The sequence below is a fragment of the Poecile atricapillus genome, chromosome 1 (assembly GCF_030490865.1).
Source record: "Poecile atricapillus isolate bPoeAtr1 chromosome 1, bPoeAtr1.hap1, whole genome shotgun sequence".
Classification (NCBI taxonomy): domain Eukaryota; kingdom Metazoa; phylum Chordata; class Aves; order Passeriformes; family Paridae; genus Poecile; species Poecile atricapillus.
This window is the reverse complement of record NC_081249.1, coordinates 59,763,858-59,784,766: the sequence shown is the minus strand read 5'-3', so window position 1 is coordinate 59,784,766 and position 20,909 is coordinate 59,763,858. Positions and strand designations below refer to the sequence as shown.

The 20,909-nt window shown below is 35.3% G+C and overlaps 1 protein-coding gene across 1 annotated transcript in view; it reads left to right on the top strand.

Annotated features, from left to right (window-relative positions):
• The window catches only part of VWA8 (von Willebrand factor A domain containing 8), a 179,197-nt gene that overhangs the window by 25,829 nt on the left and 132,459 nt on the right, over positions 1 to 20,909 (top strand). Inside the window, exons 5-9 of the mRNA XM_058826255.1 lie at positions 10,357 to 10,524; positions 12,420 to 12,584; positions 12,986 to 13,035; positions 13,361 to 13,469; positions 16,459 to 16,563. Of these exons, the coding sequence (XP_058682238.1) occupies positions 10,357 to 10,524; positions 12,420 to 12,584; positions 12,986 to 13,035; positions 13,361 to 13,469; positions 16,459 to 16,563 (597 nt within the window). The remainder of the gene's footprint in view (positions 1 to 10,356; positions 10,525 to 12,419; positions 12,585 to 12,985; positions 13,036 to 13,360; positions 13,470 to 16,458; positions 16,564 to 20,909) is intronic.

Below are 20,909 nucleotides of genomic sequence, written 5' to 3'. Positions count from 1 at the left end.
AAGATGCATAAAATATGGTACATAGTTATGTTTAGAACCATCATAGATCTAATTATTCCATTCTATTATTGGGCTGTAAAGTTTTACAGATTACACTGCTTCCTGAATTTTAATGAGTTTATTTAATGATTTTGAGGTTTGCAGATGCTGTACTAATTCAGAGCATTACAGAAGCCAAAGACTACTATTCTTTAAACTACAAACGATTAACTAAGAAAGGTATCAGTACGAAGCCTTAACAAAATATTGTCTAAAGAGCTCCATTGGACATAGCTGAGACATAGACAAGGTGAATTCATGTGAGGGACTGAAGATAGTAGACTCTGCTTTTCAGATTTTCATACCATCTCCTTCCTGTAGAATATCATGCTTGCTCTTCATGTCACCCAAGAGAAGACAGAAGAGCTTGAAAGTCTAGTTTCCAAAACATCCTGCATCTGAATTCTATGGGGTCAATAAAATTAACCTGTTGTTTAAGATATATGAGGCCCTTTGTAAGGAAGTCATAATATAGAGATGTAGTTATTTTACACTTTGAATAATAATATACTGTAATAAACACGTGGCATCTTGTGATCAGAAAGAACTTTAATTTAGTGGATCATCAGGTTTGCAGACACAGAAAGGTTTGCAAAGTTGTCTCTGAGTGACTGTTAAGATGCTGTAGTTGTTTATAGCTCCACATTTAATAGTGACAGATTAAAAGCTGCAAATTATTATTTCAGAGGTTTCAAAACATCTGCTATATTTTAACATAAACTTATGGAATATGATTGCCATTACTTATTTAAAATATATTGGAGAGGTGTTGATTTGGAAGCAGTTGTTGAAATTCCATATTGAAATATATATGGAAGGGCCAGCATATCAAACATCCTTGCTTATCAGCATTTCTTAGTACTAGAGTGAATCAAGTGGGAGCATTGGAGTTAGGTAGTTAGAAGAGATATCTAATGAGGGAGAGAAAAAAAGGTTTTATTTCTCTCAGAAATAGATCATTACAATAAAGGTAAACATTAAATTGTCAAATTCACTGCCAATTAAAATAATGTAAAATAAAGAACTTTTGATGAGGTAATGGTGAATTATTTGTTTTAATTAATCTACTGACAGTAGAAGATTTGGTTTTCTTGTCTTTAGGCCGTTAATTTTGGCTTTCAGCTGTTAATTCACTGTTAAAAGCCTCAAAAATATCATTATTGCTGTTACTGAGCTAATTAAGTAACCTCTTGGTTTTATTCTCTAATTTATTGAATGGGTTAATTATATAATGTAATTAGTTAGAATTACTTTATATTACATAAATATTCAAATGGCACCTTCATATTTTACTTTTATTGACAGAAGTGCTTGTCTTACAAAGTGGTTTTCTGCTTTTATAACTCTAAGAGTTAAGCTGTCAACTTCATTGAACCAGCAAGAAGATTCTAATAGCCTATTGTATTTTCAAAAATTAGGGAATTAGGATTTTTTTTGGTTTTTGTTTTCCCCCATTTCTGATGTAGTTTTACTTTTTATTTTGTGTATACAGCTACATAAGTCACATCCCTGGTTTCAACTCTTATTACTACAGCCTCTTAGATGAATAATTATTACATCTAAGGAAATCCTACATTCTTTCAATGTAGCAGGTGAATTTGAGAGAGCAGCTAAGCCACTTTGTTGTGCTTGAGAGGTGTATTGCTCCAGGATTGTGTTGCAAACAACATTGTCCATAATTCCCATTTTTGTTTACCCTTTTTCTTCCAGCATTTATATTAAATGAAGGAAGCTCCCCAAATAAAACCATGTAATAAAGTGCAGTCTTTTCTGTTCAAGACAAGAAGGCTAGAATAAGTAGAAAGATATCATATGCTTATGTGCTGAAAAATTGAATATATGATGTCATGTTTTTGAAGATTTGCTGATTAAACTGTATCCATTAAGTGGATATGTATGTATATCACTGTCATTTCTGTCTGTACAAAATTAGACTATTTTGCAGTGTCTTTAAATTACGTAACATACTAATTTTTATACAATACTTTTGCATTCCTAACTGCACAAGCATCATAAGTTATACAATGGTAAAATGTAAATTTGATTGTCAAGATACCAGAAGAATAATCTTCTGACATAGCTTGAAATACTTCATGTAGTAAACAATTAAACACCCAGAGTGACTGAAATGACAGCTTGAACTGTCCTGTCTGTAAAATGAACATAACATGAAATTCCCTGGAGTAGCACTACCCAGACTTGAGTTTGGCTTGTTTTAATCAAAGCAGATTAGAAAGGGAATTATAAAATAAGATGTGAGATTAATTGAATGAAATTATAATCATACTGGAGAGCAAGATTATAATATTTGAGAGTGTGTGTGTATCCACATATGTATGTATGTTTGTGTAAACAGATAAAAAGCTTTCTATGTCTTCCTAAAAAGATGTGTAAGAACAATTCAGCTTTTAGCAAAAAATACCCACTGAGTGGAAATCATGTGATTTTGTGATTTATTAACTTTCTGCCTTGGAGGTGGCAGTGGGTTTTTGATGTGTTGGTAAGTTAGCCACAGCACATTGTCACAAAGTATAACTTCATGAACTGACTAACACTGCAGTATCTGTGTACCCAGAACAAGAAATGTGATAGTTAAGGCTGTAAAAAGAAACAAGCAATGCACTCAAAGTGTGAATGTTCCTCTTAATTTAATTATTTTCTCCAACACTGGAGACAAAGAGGGAAATATTAGATAGAAATCAACATTAATCATTGTTGGTGTTGACATATCTTTTATCTAAAAGAAGAATGCAAGTTAAGGACCCCTATATGGAAGCCTCTTAACTCGTAGAAGTGATTTTGGTTTAATCATTTGCAATACTTCATTCATGCTTATTAAAGTGTCAGCATTTACCTGGATTTGTTAGGCTAGCAGCTCAGACTCTGGTATCTTGTTTTGATGTACATGGCATATAGATGAATGTCTGTGATGTAATGTGAGGAATATTAGGATTACGGATAATTCATTATAAAAAGTGTGACATTCTTTTTTCTTATGTTTGTGTCTGTTACATGTATATTCTGCTTCCTTTTCAGCTATTATTTCCTGCTATGGGGAAAGGAGAAATACTTCATAATATGTGGGATCATAATATCCATAGGCAATATGGACTTGATGGATGGTGGTCTAAGTCAAAGTGATTTAAGAGTGATAACTAACTTCATATTGTTTTAGATATTAGTCAAGTATTTAGCTTTCTTTTTATTTTGCTACTCAGCAGGAAGAAAAATTTAATTTGCCCTTCTCCCTTATTCCTGTACGGAAGATAAACCTTGCCTAGGTTGATTTCTTTGTAGGTATTTTTACTAATAAATATGTTAAGAACTCAGTTTTCTTTCTGCTGGGCCTGGTTTCTGGTCATGAGTCAAAATGGTTCATGTATCTGATGTAACTGTGCTCTCATAGAAGATACTTGGTGTAAAGCAGCTAAAATAGACGGACAAGGCAGGGACTTAATTTCTTGTAAATACTGTTTGCAGGCAATGTTGCAAAAACAACTAGCTGCTGTGTTAGGGTAAGGGGTAATGAAAGTAAAAACGGATCACTTGATGTGTGGTACTTCAAAAATAGAAAATAAAATTGTGTGGAAAAAGTTGAAATCAGTGACTGGGGAAGCAAAAATCAATGACTGAAATGAAGGACTGTTCCAGTTCTTGTCACATTTACATATTTATGCTCTCATCATATGTTGATTCACTTCCTAGGGTAAACTTTTCTAGCCAAGTTTTCTGATTTGAAACTCGAATAAATTTAGGAGTTTGTTTCTTTAGCTGCTTTTCATTCTGTGCCATGGTAGAACATCATGAAATAGATGTTCACCAGTTCAGGCCATTCATCCTCACTGAAACACTAACTGCTGCAGACAGCTGGATTCCCTCTTTGGATACTAGCTAGCCTGGCTGACAGTACTCCAGTATACTGCAATTTCTCTGTCTTTTGTGGGTTTTTAAATAAAAAAAGGAGTGGATAACAGTATCTTCTCTGCAATTTTGCTAAACTCACAGGAGAAAAATAGCTATAAAATCTACCCAGAAAACACTTGATTAACTCAGTGGGGAGGTAGACTGAATAGTGAGGATGTAGTCCCCTGCTCCATTACAGAGGGAGAAAAAGGTTGAATTATTTTTTAAGTTACCTTTTTAATTTGACTAATCATATTAGTTACTATTACACTGATTTTCATTAAATATGAACTTCACATTTGGAATATGTGGAACTCAGTATATTTGTGGCCTAAGTTGAAAAATGCAAAACTATAGCTTATCATCATGCACAAAGTGAAAAATTTTGTAACAAAAGAGAGAATACACATTTTTGATGAATAGTAGGCCAAAATGACAAATGTTTGTCATCTCATCTTATACATTCATAGCTTTTTTATTAAATACATTTTATTTTAAACAACTAGTGTAAGATTTTAAAAAAATATTTAAGGAAAAAACATTAAGTTTTCATTAAAATGTCACATTTTAGCTTTTAAAGTGGCTGAATGTTACTTTAGTAGGCCTTTATGTTACTACACAGTTTTTGCTGATACTTTTATTTTGGAGAAAGCCTGTTCTCATATTCAGTCATTTACTGGCAGTCCTTGTTAACTGTGGAAGTCCCAGGTGACTGGAAATTGGAGGATGTGGCACCTATCTCTAAGAACAGTCAGAGAAAATTTGTGATTGTAGGATTCTATTACTTCAGTCCAGTAAGTAGTCATCTATTTTAGTTGGGCTCAACAGGTTTCTAGTTTGTTCAACCCCTGAGGGAAAACAACAGCTAGGGAATTGAGAGGCCTTAAAACTGAACAAATACATTGAAATAGTCTTTGGTGGAAACATACCATTAGACATATCTTTACACATATATCTTCAAAGGCTAGCAAAGTAGTTTCCTCAGTAGGAGACAGTAAAAGCTCCTAATATTCCATTCTGCTTCTCTGTCTTTTCCTGTTATCTTTTGTTGAGTAGTTTTAATAATTTTAAAGGTTTGATTAATTGTATTTGACTAATGGAAATTAATTTAGAAGATATCAATTTGCTCCGAGTTTTGTGGTATTTGTTAGCATGGTAAGTTACAGGGACTCAAACCTCTCATCTATGGAAGACAGACTGTACCATGTATTTAACAGTTCAAGGTTTCTCAGCCTGCTGCAGCCAGTCTGCAATGTGTTAGTTCAAAACCAGCCAAAGTTCTGTATTGTCTTTGCCAGATGGTTGTTCAGGATCTCTTTTCATCATAAGTGACATCTGGACATTATACTGTTGTGGTGTTTATGAGATACAGAAATGAGTGGAAAGAATTGGGTGGATGAGTTTGTGTGGGATATTGTACGGGTGGTGGGAGCAAGATACTGCATTGGAAGGGACATCTGAAATGTAGACTGCAGATGTAGCGAATCCTTACCTAATTAGTTCTTGTGTTCACTGAGTTGCTTGTGCTGTTGTTTTTCTAAGTTCTTATGGTTGCTGTGCCTGAGATGTCATTACAGGGATCCAATTTTCAGAGCAGGGGAAAATCATCATCTAAAAAAACCCTAAAATGTACCTTTAGGTGGCTCCTGTAAAAGACACAGTTACTGATTACTGTTGAGCAATTTCTAGCCTTTTAATTATAAAACAGTTCTGAAATGTAGCCTGTCCATCATATTCTGAATGATGCCTAGATTTAAAAAAGTCCTTTGGAGTTCCCCAAGAACCTTCCTCATGGATTTCAAGACAGCCAGAATTTTCTGGTGTGCAATAAGCATTTTCCTGAGAGAAAAGAGCTATCACTTCAGTTCTGGTATGTGAAAACTGTACTGTTAGAATTCTTGTGGCTTTACAAACTGTTTTGGTAAGCTATATAAAAATGTCTTCCTTGCTCCGATATTTTTGCATTTCACTGTGTGCATTGTGGTGAGCTTTTTTCTCTCCTTCTTCCTGTTCTGACACTATATAACTTCATCCATATGTTTATACACTGTGATTTATGTCAAAATTGGGGTTTATAGCTTCATGCATTTGTCATATTTTGCACTGCTTGCCATGGTTAAGCTACAGGAAAGTCAATGAAAGGCTGCTTAGGGTTGTCTTGGTCCTAAGGTCTTTTTGCCTTTAAAGACAAAATTTATTTCTTTGTAGGCGCAGTGTGAAACCATTGTAAGCATTCTGCATAATGCATTTGTTGCATAAAGGCACTACAATGAGAGCAGTGCTGTGTGGAGAGTTTCTGCTCCCAGCCTCTGGTAGCTGCAGGTATTCCCTGGAGCAGGTATCCAGGTTACCATCCTTCCAGAGCTCTGGGAGCACAGGTGGGAGGCAGCAGCATCTGTCCTCTGATGAGCAAAATAGTCCCCTTGCTGCAGTGAAAATCAATCTGAAAGTAAACGTTTAACAAAGCCGTCTTGGCTTTTTAACAAAAATTAATATGTTTAATCTCAGATTTAGCGACAAGGTTACATGGTATAAACCCCCCTTGTCAAATCTGTGGTTTATGTTGGACATTTAGAGTGAGCAAAACTAAAGAGAGAGGGGGTCAATGCAAGTCCCTCTGGGTTCTCATTATAGAATCATGAAGATTTGTTTCTTGGTAGCATTTTTAAAAATTATTTTCAGCAACAAATTGTAAATTTACTTTTTTTCCTCTAATTTTTTAAAATATATTTTAGCTTCTATACCAATCTGTCAATACACAGTTAAAACTGATGTTTTCAGAGGATGCCTTGTCGTATGCCTAGCTTATTGGAAAAACTTACTACTCATTACCAACCAGAATGCAGAAATAGCATAATTCAGCAAGAGATGTTTCAGCTGTTCTGGTCTTAAGAGCAGACTTTTTTCTAATTAAAACAAGAACTTTAGAGGTAGATGAAGTGTGCACTTACTTCATTGTATTATAGAGAACAATTTCCAGTATTCAGGTATGCTTTGAAGATGGAAAAAAGCACATCAGAGTAAATTAGTGCCCAGGGGGTCATGGTGCTGGCGGTATAATTGTTATGAGGTGTCTTTGATTAGAAAATAAAAAAACATGGTTATGCATTCAACCTTTCCTGAATCTAACTGTAAAAGGTGCATGTAGATAAGCAAAAATAATTTGAAATTTTATTTTCCTGAGAAATAGAATTTTGAGTAAAAACTTCAAACAGTTTCCAAGTTCTGTACTTTTTCAATTTTGATGCTGTAAGCTGATGATCAGCAGTCAGCACAGTGTATGTAGTATGTGTATTTGCTGTCTACCTCTATAGCAGATTTTCTTCATATAACAGTTCAAGAGAGAGATTTTTGTTACTACTGGAAGCCTGTTACTTCAGCACATCCATAGTGTGTGTGTCTCAACATGAGTCAAAAAGATTCTATGGATACTCAAAATATTTTGAAACCATATGAACAGAATGTGTATTTTCTTCTGGCTAGTAAAAATCAGTCATAAAGTCTTCATAGTCTTATAATATGCAGAATCCAACCGGTTTGGCAAATAAATTGTTTGTTAAAGCAAGTTCTGCCTGTGTCTCCAAGCTGCATTTAGACAAAATAGCATTTTGTTCATGCCAGGTTTTGGACTGTCTGCTGGAGACTCAGGTTTTCTATTCAAGCAGATTGGAGCAGATTTTTGACATGACTAATGACCTTCCTAGGGAAGAATGTTAGTAGAAAATTTGTACACATTTTATGAGATGAGGAGAGAGGTGTTTTATGTTGCCTGTTAGGTAGTGCATGATGTCCTGAATTAAGAAAAAAAATTAATTGCTTTTTAAAAAGAATTACTGGTTCAGTGGAAGAGAAATAATCTGAGGTTTAGTCCTTGTTCAAGGGGCTTATTCCAGGTTCCTCTAATGCTGGTTATGAGGCTAGATAAAAAAAAATGTTCTGTTTTTAAGAAGGTCTTGATCTACATGATCTGGAGATCTGTACCAGGATTTATGAGTGCTGTTTTTCAGCAACATTTGCCTGAGTACAGATTAGATACATTAGTAATTAGGAATTGTTTCCATCTTAATAGTGATGTGAAAAGTTCACTGTATGGTTAATTTGCCAGTTGTTAGTTATGCTTCTAAATTGCATAGCAGTATCTTAATTAGTCTTATGGTTTAGTCCTGTGGTTGTTTAACACCAGACAGAAATTAAACTGCAAATAAGCCTCTCCCCTTCCCCCTCTGGTGAGAGAGGAACAAAGTCCGAGTTATGGGTTGAGATAGCAATTTACTGAAAACAAACAGTAATGGAATAAGAAATGCACAGTAAAAGCAGAAAAATTAACAAAAAAAAAAAAAAAAAGAAAAAAAGTACTTTACACACAAAAGGTGTTCACCAGCTCAGCTTAGTTCTGGCTTCCCCAGACAAAGGCTAGATGGCGGGTGCTCGCACAGTCAGTGCTTCCCATCCCTAGCTCTGAGACAGTGAAAAGCAATGATGGACGGCCCCTTGGGAACTAGGTCACATTGCGCCATGCCACCTGTTTCTTGACAGCTCTGCTGGACTCGGTTCCATGTGGCACTGCTGCTTTTGACCAGTCCATGCCTCTGGGGCTTGGTTTGGGCTGAGCTACTCTCATCCTGGTTTTGCCACTTCCCACACTGGCACCATGCTGCACTGGCTCTGCTGAGGTTTGACTCTGTGCCAGCTCCACTTCCAGACTGCTTTTCCAGGCTCCACTGGGCTCAGCTGCTTTCATCACCCAGAGCCCTGCTCTCCTGAGGGATGGGAAGGGATGGGCAGGTGCGAGGGAGGGCAGGGTCCACAGGGCTGGTCCTGGCAACTGCTCCCAGGGAGAGTGGAGACAGTGTCCCACTCATGATGTGTGCTCACCTTTTACTTCCCCTGAAGCCATACCCCGTGATGAGCTGTGTGATATGGAATAGCAGCCTGGCCATGCCCATGTGGTGCTGAGCTCTGACCCCTCTCCAAAACCAGGGCAAGTGTCTTCTGTGTCTCCTCAGATAGCTATCTGAGTTAGTTGTATGCTCTAAACCCATGCAGCAATTAATCTGTTGTGCAAAACTCATCTTTGTTTCTACTTTATCTGTATGCATGTCTTTTATACATCTTTTATATGTAATTTTTTGGTGGGCTATTTTTGTATTCTGGTGCGTCTTCATTATTCTCATATCTTCCTTCTTTCTCTCTGACCTATTTTTTTGGCATCTATTGTATTCATCAGAGATTTCCATCTAGCATTATATGACAGGTTCTTCTGTAGGAGTTTATAGGAAACATGCTGGGAAAAGATTTCATTTGTTCTCACTTTGCAACTGTGCTTGTGTCTAAAATTGTGTTCAAATTATAGGAATGCAAAAAAAGACTTTGGTGCCTCTAACTGTTGCCTGTGCCCAAACCTGCTACATTATTATCAGCTTAAACTTCTGCAAATTGGAAGAAGACAAAAATGCATTGTATTTCAGAGTCTTTTACTGGGCAGTAATTATGAATATTAGATATCAAGTCTACTTAATGCACCTGAGATAATGTCATTGTAATAAAGTTGGAAAAAACCATCAGCACCAGGGGTTAATTTTACCTTTTGGCTCCACATTAAGAAGCAGCCATATATAAACAACCAGTAAAGTAGAAAAGGAACCATTTTCTAACTGCAAGTCTCCAAAGGATTAACAAGTTAATGGCTGCATTTTTTATTCTGGTTTTGTACACCGTATTCAGTCAGGGAATATATTTTCAAATTGAATTAATTCTTTTAATTTTATCACTCTCTTAAAAATCTGATTATTTGTGGCTCTGTTTTGCTTTCCTCATCCCTGTTTGGTTTCTACAGACTTAGCATTCTACATTCTTACATTTAGTGAAACTAAGGAGATGTACCAAGGATGAGTTATGCTGGTGTATATTCAGAAAAATATAAAGAAATATTGGACTTTTTTCTAAACATCTTAATATAATCTTAAATAGGTAAAACACCCTTGTTTATATGTTTTCTGTTAAAATTGCTATCCCAAAATTGTTTGGTGGTGTTAAAATACCCGAAAATGCAAAATACTATGTGACATCAAAAAGAAAGGATGCCACATATATTTATATATACTGTGTTTAGTTGAAAATTCAGCAAGGTTTTGTATCTTATTCTGTTGGTATAAAATACTGGAACTTATTTCTGTCAGTCCCTGTAATAGTTAGGCAGTAAAACTCCAGCTCATGAATGTGCAGCACTGTTTAGGTTGTCAGCTGTCAGCCTTCCTGATTACTACTGATATGTCATGTTGATTCTCACAGAAATAAATGTTGTTTTTGGAAAGTTCTTGGAAGAACTTGGAGGATCTTTTCCAACAGGATTGAATTAATTTTGCAAAGTTTATTTCTATTAAAATGTTGTGGGGCTTTATTTTTTTAAAAAAGTGTGCAGTTCGTGCAGCTACTGAAGGCAGAATCCTTGTTCTGGAAGGCTTGGAGAAGGCTGAGCGGAATGTCCTGCCAGTTTTGAACAATTTGCTGGAGAACAGGGAAATGCAGCTTGAAGATGGTCGCTTTCTCATGTCTGCAGATCGTTATGACAAACTTTTGCAGGTATGGAAATGCTATTTGAAATTTCTTTTTTTTTTTTTTTTCCCTCCTCTTCTTGGTAGTGCTGGTATATTATTGTGAAGGAGAGAGTACTTAGGATTCAAATGGGGGAAATCTCACCAAGGTTTCAGCATTTTTTTTCTGTGTTGTCTACGTATGGAAAAGAGTAGCCCGTGTTAACCTTATATGAAGCCTGTTTGTTTCTGAAATTGAAAGCCACTATGTGAGAATAACTAAAATGTCCTTGTGAAAAGATATTTAAGTTGAAATTGTTGCCATGAAGTTCAGATAATGCTTAAGCATGGCAGTAGCCTTGTTGCTAAGCTTTTAAAATATTAGGATACCAAAAGAGTGAGTTCAAGATGAGTAACTGTATGTTCAGTCACTATATTGGTGCTGTTTCACCTCTAATTTACAGAAGTATACATGAACAGCAATCTAAACTATAGAAAATGGTTAGAGGCTTTTCCTTTGATAGGAAATGGGATTTCAGTTTCTGCTGTCATTACTGCTTTAAACCATTTTAATTTCCTTGGGCTTTGAGTCCCACTGCTTGGGTGGATACCCTTCTGGCTTTTTTTGGATAGTTTCAGTAGTACTTTGCATCTTAGTTCCATTTACTGTAGTTTACAGTCACATACCTGTCAGTCTGACACCTGCTTCTTCACCTGCTTGCTCATGTTTCTGTTTGTCACACCTGTGGTAAGATGTATGATTCAAACCCATGTGGCACAGCAAGGAAATTTGCAATAAGCCTTCAGTCACTGATCTCAATTGTATAAAGTTGCCTGCTGTGCTAAAGTACCATAGTGAATTTCTGAAAATATATCATTATTTCTTATGCCTTTCGTCTGTGGTTAAAATTTTGCTGATCCATGCCTTTTAAAAAAAATTTTTGTAGTATTTAATTAGTAGACACAGTTACTAGAAGCATTATTATTTTTAAATTTCAAAAACTGGCTTTTAAAATACAGTTGTATTTAAAGAATGAAAATGAGAGTTCAAACTTAGATTTGATTGTAAAACATCTCTCTTCCTTTTAAAGACTTTTCTAATGATTAAACGTTTCAAAATGAGTGCCTCAGGCACACTGATAATAGTATATGAATTAAATAAATCTCTTGCTACAGTACTAAATCTAATATTGTTGTTTTGTTGTTTGGGGACTATTGTATTATATAAACTAATGTTCAATTTTGCTTCTCCTGTGTGAATAATTACTGAGCATTTAAGTCTGAAGAAAATGTATCCATCCATATGGAAGGACTTAACTGTGATGTGGATAGGGAGCATTTTTGTCTGCAAAGAATCCTTTGGTTGACATAGTACAACATTTAATGTCCTCACAAAGGAGGCTAGTTCTGTATTATTTTATATAATAAAGAATAATTTGTGGAGCTTCTAAAATGGAGATTTTAGCTGTCTTTACACTTAAGAGAGGGAAAAAAAGGAAGGAAAAAACCTTGTTCATTGTAACACGCTTCACATGCTTTAGAATAAAATGTATTTTGTGGTCAGTTTATTTTCTGTCCCTTGTAAAAGGAGTGTTGTATTTGTATATTTTTACAAGATGTAATGCAATGTAACATCACAGCAGGCACCATAATTTCTAGGATTTTTGGTCAGAATGCTACAGGTCTGAAATTAATTAATATTTTTTATGAAAAATTAATATTTTTTTCTATGTTCATTTTGGAAAAACTCGTTTTTATCATCCACATATTTGACCAGTTCAAGTCTTCCTTGTCACTCTGCATGAAGGACAAGAACATTTGAGAACATTACCACATTTACGCTGAAGGACTGGGGCTTTTAGTTGACTTGGAGCTTAGTCATTAAGTTTTTAATGACGCAATGTGGTTTTTTTTCTTCCTGTTGCTTTGTTTTAATTTATTTAGGAGCATACAAAATCAGAGTTAGACACATGGAAGATTGTTCGAGTTAGTGAAGATTTTCGAGTGATAGCCTTGGGACTGCCAGTACCTAAATACTCTGGTAACCCTTTGGATCCACCCCTTCGCTCTCGGTTTCAAGCGAGAGATGTTTATCATCTGCCCTTTAAGGTGAGTGTGGTAGCAGAAGACTGGATCATTTGTATTGAGTAGAGATACAGATTCTGATGTTAAGTTTTACTTACCTCACCTCTGAAAAGAATTCTTGGGTAATAAATTTATCATAAAGTGCATTTTTTATATTTCCATATTGCATAATAAATTCCTGATACGCAGTCTTAGAGTTGCCATGGAATGCTGCAGCAGAAAAGTAACTTCCATAACACAGCCATAAAAGAAAGAATTGGATCTTTTTTGTTATCCTTAAATAAAATTAATTCTGTGTCAAGGAGCAAATAGAATCCTCATGTCTAAATTAGTGGGAAAGACAGTAAATTCTTCATATCATGACCCGTGACCCACAGTATAATGCCAAAATTAATTTACTCTGCGATTTTATGTTCTATTTCCAGGACCATCTTCAGCTGTTGTATTCAATTGGATCAAACATACCCCCAGAGAGGTAATTTTTCATAATTAAAAAAAGAAATAAAATTAATGAATGAAGAAGCTATGTCCTTTTAGGATTCCTTGCTATTCTTGTGTCTCTATCACTGCATAGAGACCAGAAGTGAAGAAATTTTTAATATGTGTGGGCATATGCACGCACAGCTTTTTGTATGCAGCCCTCATATAATGAATCCTTAGTTCTTTAGAAACTCGGTCACACCTTACTTGTGTGCACTCAGAAGTAGTTTCAGGATCTTTTACTATGTTTAACTTTTGATGCTTTAGTATTTAAAATATGGATAGCATGTATAAAACTGTAATTATTTTTTCATATGCAGAATTTCTCAGCTCCTGTCTTTTGCTACAACTCTCTGCTCTGAGGAATCTTCTACACTGGGACTTCCAGATTTTCCTTTAGACAACTTATCTGCTGCAGTTCAGATTTTGGTATGTGCATACACATGCTGTGAAACTGTATGGGTTTAAAATTTCTTAGAATTAGATCTAGTTTATTCATGTTGTTAGAAGAAGATTAACATGAATATTTAAAAAAAAACAACTGAAAAAAACTAGGAATAGTTTGGGGAGAAAAGTCTCAGTCAGATATCTCTGGATAGTATTTTAACCAAACATATAGCATAGTACTGAAGAACAGAGTATGGCATAACCTAAGATTTGTGTTGTTATTAAGTGTATCTTAGTGCTCAATTTATTTTTTTTTTCCCTCTGGTAAATCACCTTACCTGACTTCAGGACATCTACAGTTTATCTGATGGCACTGAGGTAAGAGGTGGAGAGAAACAAAAACCACAACCTGAAAGTGCTTTGGATTTAATGTTACACATGTAAATCAGATTGTTTGCATTACAAAGACACCTATTACTCTCCACTGACATCTTAAAGGACCCAAACCAAATGTGGGCATAGGAAACAGTTAAATTGTATGAGATGAAGCCTACAATAGGTCTTTGGGCTGACTGGTGGATTTAGAATAAACGGAAATGGAGGATTGTGTGAAGATGCAGGCTATGCACAGTCTAAGTCCAGAGGGAAACAGGAATTGTACATCTGTGGGGTTCACAGTGACAGTTCAGGTAGGTCAGGACTAAAGCTGTGTCAGTCTTTCTGCTTTCCTGAACAGTCTCTTGTCCCTTGGACTTTATGATTACGTGGTAAAATGTCAAAGAAGTCAACATGGGAAGTGCCCCCTGAAGGAAGTCAGGGACATGAGACCTGAATAAAGAGAGAGGGGTTGGTGCCCTTTTGCATACAGGAAGGTACGGTCAACCCAGCAGGATAGAATAGCAGGAGTTTCTCAGACCCACTCTTCAAGGTTCAGGTGTCTGTAGAAGAAACTCTGGATAGTTCTCTGTTGTTTCACATGCAGCCATTTTACCTATGGTACTACACAGCAGGAGATCACTTCCTGTGTATTTTATTGGATTGTATACATTAAAGCATATAAATTATTTGTGTTAATGTGGTGCTCAATCCCCTCAGTAAGCTGGGTACTTACAGACAGAATTAGTTTTCTGAATTAGGAGTCCTACATTAGATATTAAGAAGTGAATAAAATTCAGGTTCAGTGAAATGAAGTAGTATTTGGAGGGCATTGGGAAAAAATATTGTTGGATTTTGAAATAAATTGCAACTTTTTATTCTTTGAGCCACAAAGTGAAAAATAATTTTTAAATGAATTCCAGATGGCTTTCAGAGTAACAGAAAGAAAATGAGCCCTAAGCTCTTATCTAAACTACGGAGTGAAGGAAGCATTTTATTTTGCATTAGAGGATGTGAAATGTTACCATTGTAGGACAGTGTCTTTTTTAGCTAAATGGAAAATGTTTATTTTAGAATTAGTTTTAATCACTTGGATTTCTAGGTTGTGCTCAGTGATTTCGAGCTACATCATTTTTCCTTTGTATGCTGGGTTAGTGCCATACTCTGTTTCTAGTTCAGTGTGTCTAACTGTTTAAAAGTGTGAGGAGAGTGCATTGTGATGAGTAGTTTCTTATGTTCTGTCATAGTCACACATTCACAAAACATAATTTATTAGTTTGAGAACTGCTACCTGACAAAAGGGAAATTTTTTTATAGGGTCTTGTTCTGAAGAGGCTTATTTTATACATTACATTGTAATTATTACTAATTTGAGATAATGTGCAAAAATTACATAGTATGTCTTTATATATAGATGGAGGGCTTTTAAAATGCAATAAAGGTCTTCCGGATCCTTAAAGCTGTACATTTACTGTAGTGCAATAAATGGTTTATTTCTACTGATTTTTTTTTTTTTTTTTAAGGTGGAACATTATAAATAGTGTTACTCCTTATAAATTCAATTACGCATCTCATAAAATATGTGTCTTCTGGCTTCATTTCCAAGGAACTCTTCTTTCAGTTGTGTGCTTATGTAAATCCAAGTGTATAACTGAAAATCAGTTAATTTTATTTTACCTGTTTTATTTGCTTTGATGAAGGCTTAAAAAGATAGTGCCAGTCAAGTGACTGTTTTCCACTAGTGTTACACACAAGTACTCCTTAAAAAATTTGCAAGTCATTTTTGAAGCAAACAATCAATACTTAATTAATTAATTTAGAGTTTGAAATGCCTTTTTTCTACCAGGATAGGCTTTATGCATAGTGTCTTCAGTAGTCTTTCTTTATTGCTGTAGCAAAATAGTCAAATGTTTTTCTAGCTCAGGCAGCAATTGACAAAACAGTTAGTACTTAAATCTAACAAGGAAATCGTAAAAAAAATAAATGTTAGGTTTTTTTCTGTAGAAAGTGCAAGTATACTCAGTTATTCTCTTAAAAACAAAACAGTTTTAATCACTGTTCAGAAATTTCTATGAACTGATTGGTTAAGTAGAATTGGTACAATATAATAGAATCAAAATTAAATACTATAAATTGCTGTGAATGTGTAGATCACTATTGAAATACAGATTTCTTGTGACATGGTTTCTTTTCTAGTAGTACTGTGAAAATTATTTGCCTGTGGTGGTATTTGTCTCGGTGATATTTGTCTTTAGATATCTGAGCCAGCCACCATAGCTTCCATTTATGCACAGGAAAGAAAATAGTTTTTGGGACATAGTTCTTCTAATCTACTTTGGACATTTAGATTATATAATGAGTTATATTATTATATAAATTATTTAATTATATATTATATAATTAATATAATTAATACAATTCATTATAATATTATATACATAATTTAATGATATATATAATGAGTTACACCTGAGAAGTGCATGCCTGTTTCCACATCTAGTCAAATATTGCTAGTAGTGGTCTTTTGTATATTGCTCATACAGACTTACTTTGAGTTCAAAGCTGTGCAGAATATTTGGGTTAATGGCTGGTGACAATAATGAGAATGAGAAGAATGAACCAATAATTTTTTCAATTTTTTAAAAATTTGAATTAGGATTCCTTTCCTATGATGTCAGTCCAGCATGTTATTGACCGGCTTTACCCCTATAATCTTTTCCTTGGAAAGGAAGGCAGGACTGCAGTCAAAGACATGTTAAAAGTAAGTATTGCACAATATATTTATATTATAATTCTAGGGAGTGATGGATTATGGCTAATGGTATGTCCTGGTTTAGGGCAAATTTTAAGAGGAAACTTCTGTAGTGGTCTTTTCTAGAAAGCAAATTCAAGCAGCCCCTTCCCCAGCTGGTTCGGGAAGTAAAGCTCCATTGAGAAAAGTGGAAAAAACCTGTTTATTTAACAAGCATAGTACTCACAAACATGGAAAAATGAATAATACTAAACAAGGGAACCTGTTACTGCTCTGAAGAGATGGCAAATTCAGAGAGAGAGAGTGTCCTTGCCATGAGGTGTAGTTCAGCTCGCTCAGTCTCTCATCAGTCCCTCTTGAACTGGAAAATGCTGCGTCCTGAGCCCCGGTGGGCCACAGGTGAGAGGTCCTGGTGTTTGTTTCAGTCCAGAGCAGGACTGAACAGTTCCAAGGAAGAGAAAAGCCACAGTCCAGGGAACTTCTCTGCTTCAGCTGGCTAAAAAACTAAGTAAAAGCAGAGAGCTCTCTCTCACTGTCCGTGCTGTAGACAACACTGAAAGAGTGAGGACTGCAGGGGAGTGAAAATGCAGCTTCTGCACACACAAACTGCGCACCACCACTTCTCCCTCCCTTCATTCTTGGATCTGGTTTTAAAGGTGCAGAACTTATTTCTGGGCTAAACAGAAGAATGGGGTTACAATTCAGCATCATTAAATCACCCCAGGACATGGTACTTCATTATTCTGTATAAAAACAGAAGTCCTAGGTAAATTAAATGGCTACATTGTTGCTGATGCTTAAAACTTTCATAAGAGTATTTAAAAAACCACACATAAATTAGTTAATTTCATTATAGTGAAAGGAGAAACCTCTAGGATCTTCGGAATATTTAGACCCCAGTTAAAGACTACAGAAAAGTTCTCATTATATAGTAAGTGGTTAATTAATTTGAAAGTAGTTACTTGTATGGTTAAGGTAGTCAAATGCTTAAAAAATCTTCCTCATCACTACCTTCACAAACTTACTATGTCAACAACTACATATAATCTTATTTGTAATTTTATTCCATTTGCATACTAAAAATCTTGTTAAGCAATGAACCTTAAGAAACACAGAAAATAACTGGATGTATTGAAGAATGTCTCTTTATAATGATGTTATAATAATAGCAGCTCCAAAATGGTATAAATTTTAATAGAGATTATTTTTTGCATTCTGTAAGAATGGTGAGGGAGAGCAGTCCAGCAGCAGCAAGACTCCTCTTTTCTATGCGTCTCCTAAGAGTGTGCAGATAATAACTGCCACTGAATACTTCTTTCTGTGTAAAAGGAAGGGCTAATCTTAACTGGGTGGTAATAAGAGTTGAAAAAAAAAATAAATTACTGGAAGTGTGCTGGCATTGATGGATTAATTTGTGTATTCAATCACTTCTTAACATCAGCTAACATTTAAAGAAAAAAACCCCAAATTTCAGTTGATGGAACGTAAAGTTTAGGTGTCAGACTCAGAGGTAGATAAGGGGATGTAGTAATATAAGTGATAGCCTAATTTCAGGATATTTTCCCTTCCAGTCAGCTGTTGGAGCTGAGAAGTGAGATAGACAGTAGTTATGCCAAACAGGTAGTTTTGGCAGCTGTTAGATGTTGTGCATGTTTCCTGAAGAGATCATATTCTTAAAGCATAGAGCACTGTCTTCCCAATGTTATCTTCAACTTTGAGAAATCCTTTTTTTATACACCTTGCTTACTGAGGCTACACCAAGATCTAATCATTACTTCTTATTCTTATTCTCAGTAATGAAATAATGTGACAAACTGACATATGCCTTTCCTGGGAATGAGGGTAGTTTCTTGGAAGTGTTTGTGGATGAGAAACTTGACATGACCCAGCAATGTGAGCTTTGAGCCCAGAAAGCCAGCTGTACTCTGGGCTGCATCAAAAGCAGGTTGGCCAGCAGGTTGAAAGAGGGGATTCTGCCCCTCCATTCCTCTCTGGTGATACCCCACCTGGAATAGTGTTGAAGAAAAAAGGATGTCTGTCAACTAGCTTTTTAATTTGATACAAATGTAACGCCTTATTTCAAACTAATCAGCATTAAAAAAGACGTTTAAGGGTTGCTCACTAATCCAGCGTCATAAGTGGTCTTTAGAGGTGCCTAACACACAAAAGCATTACATAAGTGCTACGGTTTGAAGCATTCATTAGTTCACTAGCCTGCAACAGAGAGGACAAAAGTACTGCAATAAACGTGCCTGATGATCTGCCTTTGTTTACCCTTATTTGAAGTTTCTGCACCTTGGCAACTGTATCAATTTGTATTCTGATTCTTAAAGATGATCCTTACCTCAGAAGATCTGATGAAGGAAAATATGAGTTGGTTGGAATTTTGGCCTTCAGAATTATTCTGTACCTTCACGAAATATTAGCATGACAAATTATTTTGACTGACAGATGAACATTTGAAATATAATTGTAAAAATTAAGTAAAAAAAGTATTTAAGGTTTTTCTCTGCAAGACTGAGATATGGAGAAATCACTGGTTTCAAGGAAAACAGCTTCCAGTTAAACATTGTCAAACAATAAGCTTGAGCATGTATGATGTGTTTCCTACAGCACTGGAGTTTCCTGTGCGCAACTGAGAGGCTTTTATAAAACTGATTGGCTTCATTTAGGCCAAGCATGGTGGCAAAAAAGAGACTCCACATTTTCTATACTTATTTCTTCATTGTCCCATAAACTTTTAGTATTTTACTCCAGATTCATTGGCTGTTTTGGGTTTACTCTTCTAATTCTCACATGCTTTTTGTGTGCCTTTTTTCAGTGTGGGAAACACCCACTGTACTGAATGTGCCTGGTGGTTGTACTCTCAAAGCACAAGTATTTTTTCCTTTGGAGCTATCAGCTTGAACATTTTATAGAGGAAGTTTTTTCTGGCTCAGCAGAAGTTTTTAGTGGGTTGTACATCCATTTTATGCCACTCTGATTCCATTTCTGCCTATCGTAATTCTAAATGAAGAACTGTGTCAGAAACCTGGCTTGGTCTGAAAGCCACAGGCAGTTTTGTTTGCTGCTCCTGTTCAGTTGTACGTGTGGTATTTACTAGAGGTGTGAGGTTGTTTAATTACTAGAGTATTCAGTTCAGCAATATCTATGTGATACATGTGATAAGTTTTCAGTTGGATGAATTTAGGTTGTGTAAATTCAATAACAATTTGTGCATAGACATTCCTCTTTCACTGTCCTGACTTAATGTCTAAAATGCTACAGAACCCTCAACAACAAAGAACAACAAAGAAAGCCCCACCAAAACAAAACAATACCCAACCAATCAAAAAAACACCTTAGAAATTTTAAACTCCCAAGACCTTTGTGTACAAGTTCTGCTGTTACTGTCTCTAAATCCTTGTTACCCAGTATCCAGCATCACTGTTATTTTCTCTTGTTGGATTTAGTGTACAAACAGTTGGCAATTTTGTATATAAGCACCCTTGACTCTATGGAAAATGCCATTAACTTAGTAAGAATATTGCAATTTATTAATGAATGTAAGAGTGGAAAGATTTGTTAGTTGCTTTCACAGAATTATAGTTGGACTGTTTCTTGGAATCATACTTGGAGGTAGTACTCGGTGGCATTCCTGTCCTCTCTTGTTGTTTAAGAATTTAATGGTATCTGAAATAGTCTCAGCTGTTATAATAAAAATGTAATTTGGTGTAGCCCTCTACTAGAGCACATTTATCTTAAATATGTGTTTAAACAGTATTTTTGTACACTTTTGCTCCAGAATGGAAATTTACAAAGTGATGAAGAGCAAAAGCTTTTGTAAAAATCCATCTCAGTTTTCTTTATAAAGTTTAATAGGCAGTGCTATGAATCCTAGTAGTAACAATACTATATGCCTTTTAAGAGTGATTTTATATTAATGACTTCTGTTTAAAAAACTCTTAAGAAACTCTTAAGAAAATCTGAGTTGGACAGAAATCTGAGTTTTCTCTTGCTTACTCAACTTTCATTCTGCTAAATAAAATGGCTCTATGAATTCAGTGGTTCCAGTAAACTTTTTTTGTGCATAAAGTCCCCACTATGACTCTCCTTAACAATCATTTTTTTAATGGTTTTTGTGTTTTCTATGTACAGCAAATATAAAGATTAAAATGCTCGAAACAAGATTGAGAAAACATATGTCCTGGTTTATGTCCTTGATATAACCAGAATATGCTGTAGGCTTAATTTGTACAGGTTGTCCTCAATTTTCATTCTATGAGGGAGCTATGAAACTAAGTAAAAGCAAAGTTTGCTGGTTATTTTTATTGGTAATTAGATGTTTAAGTCTACAATTGGTTATAATGAGCTGC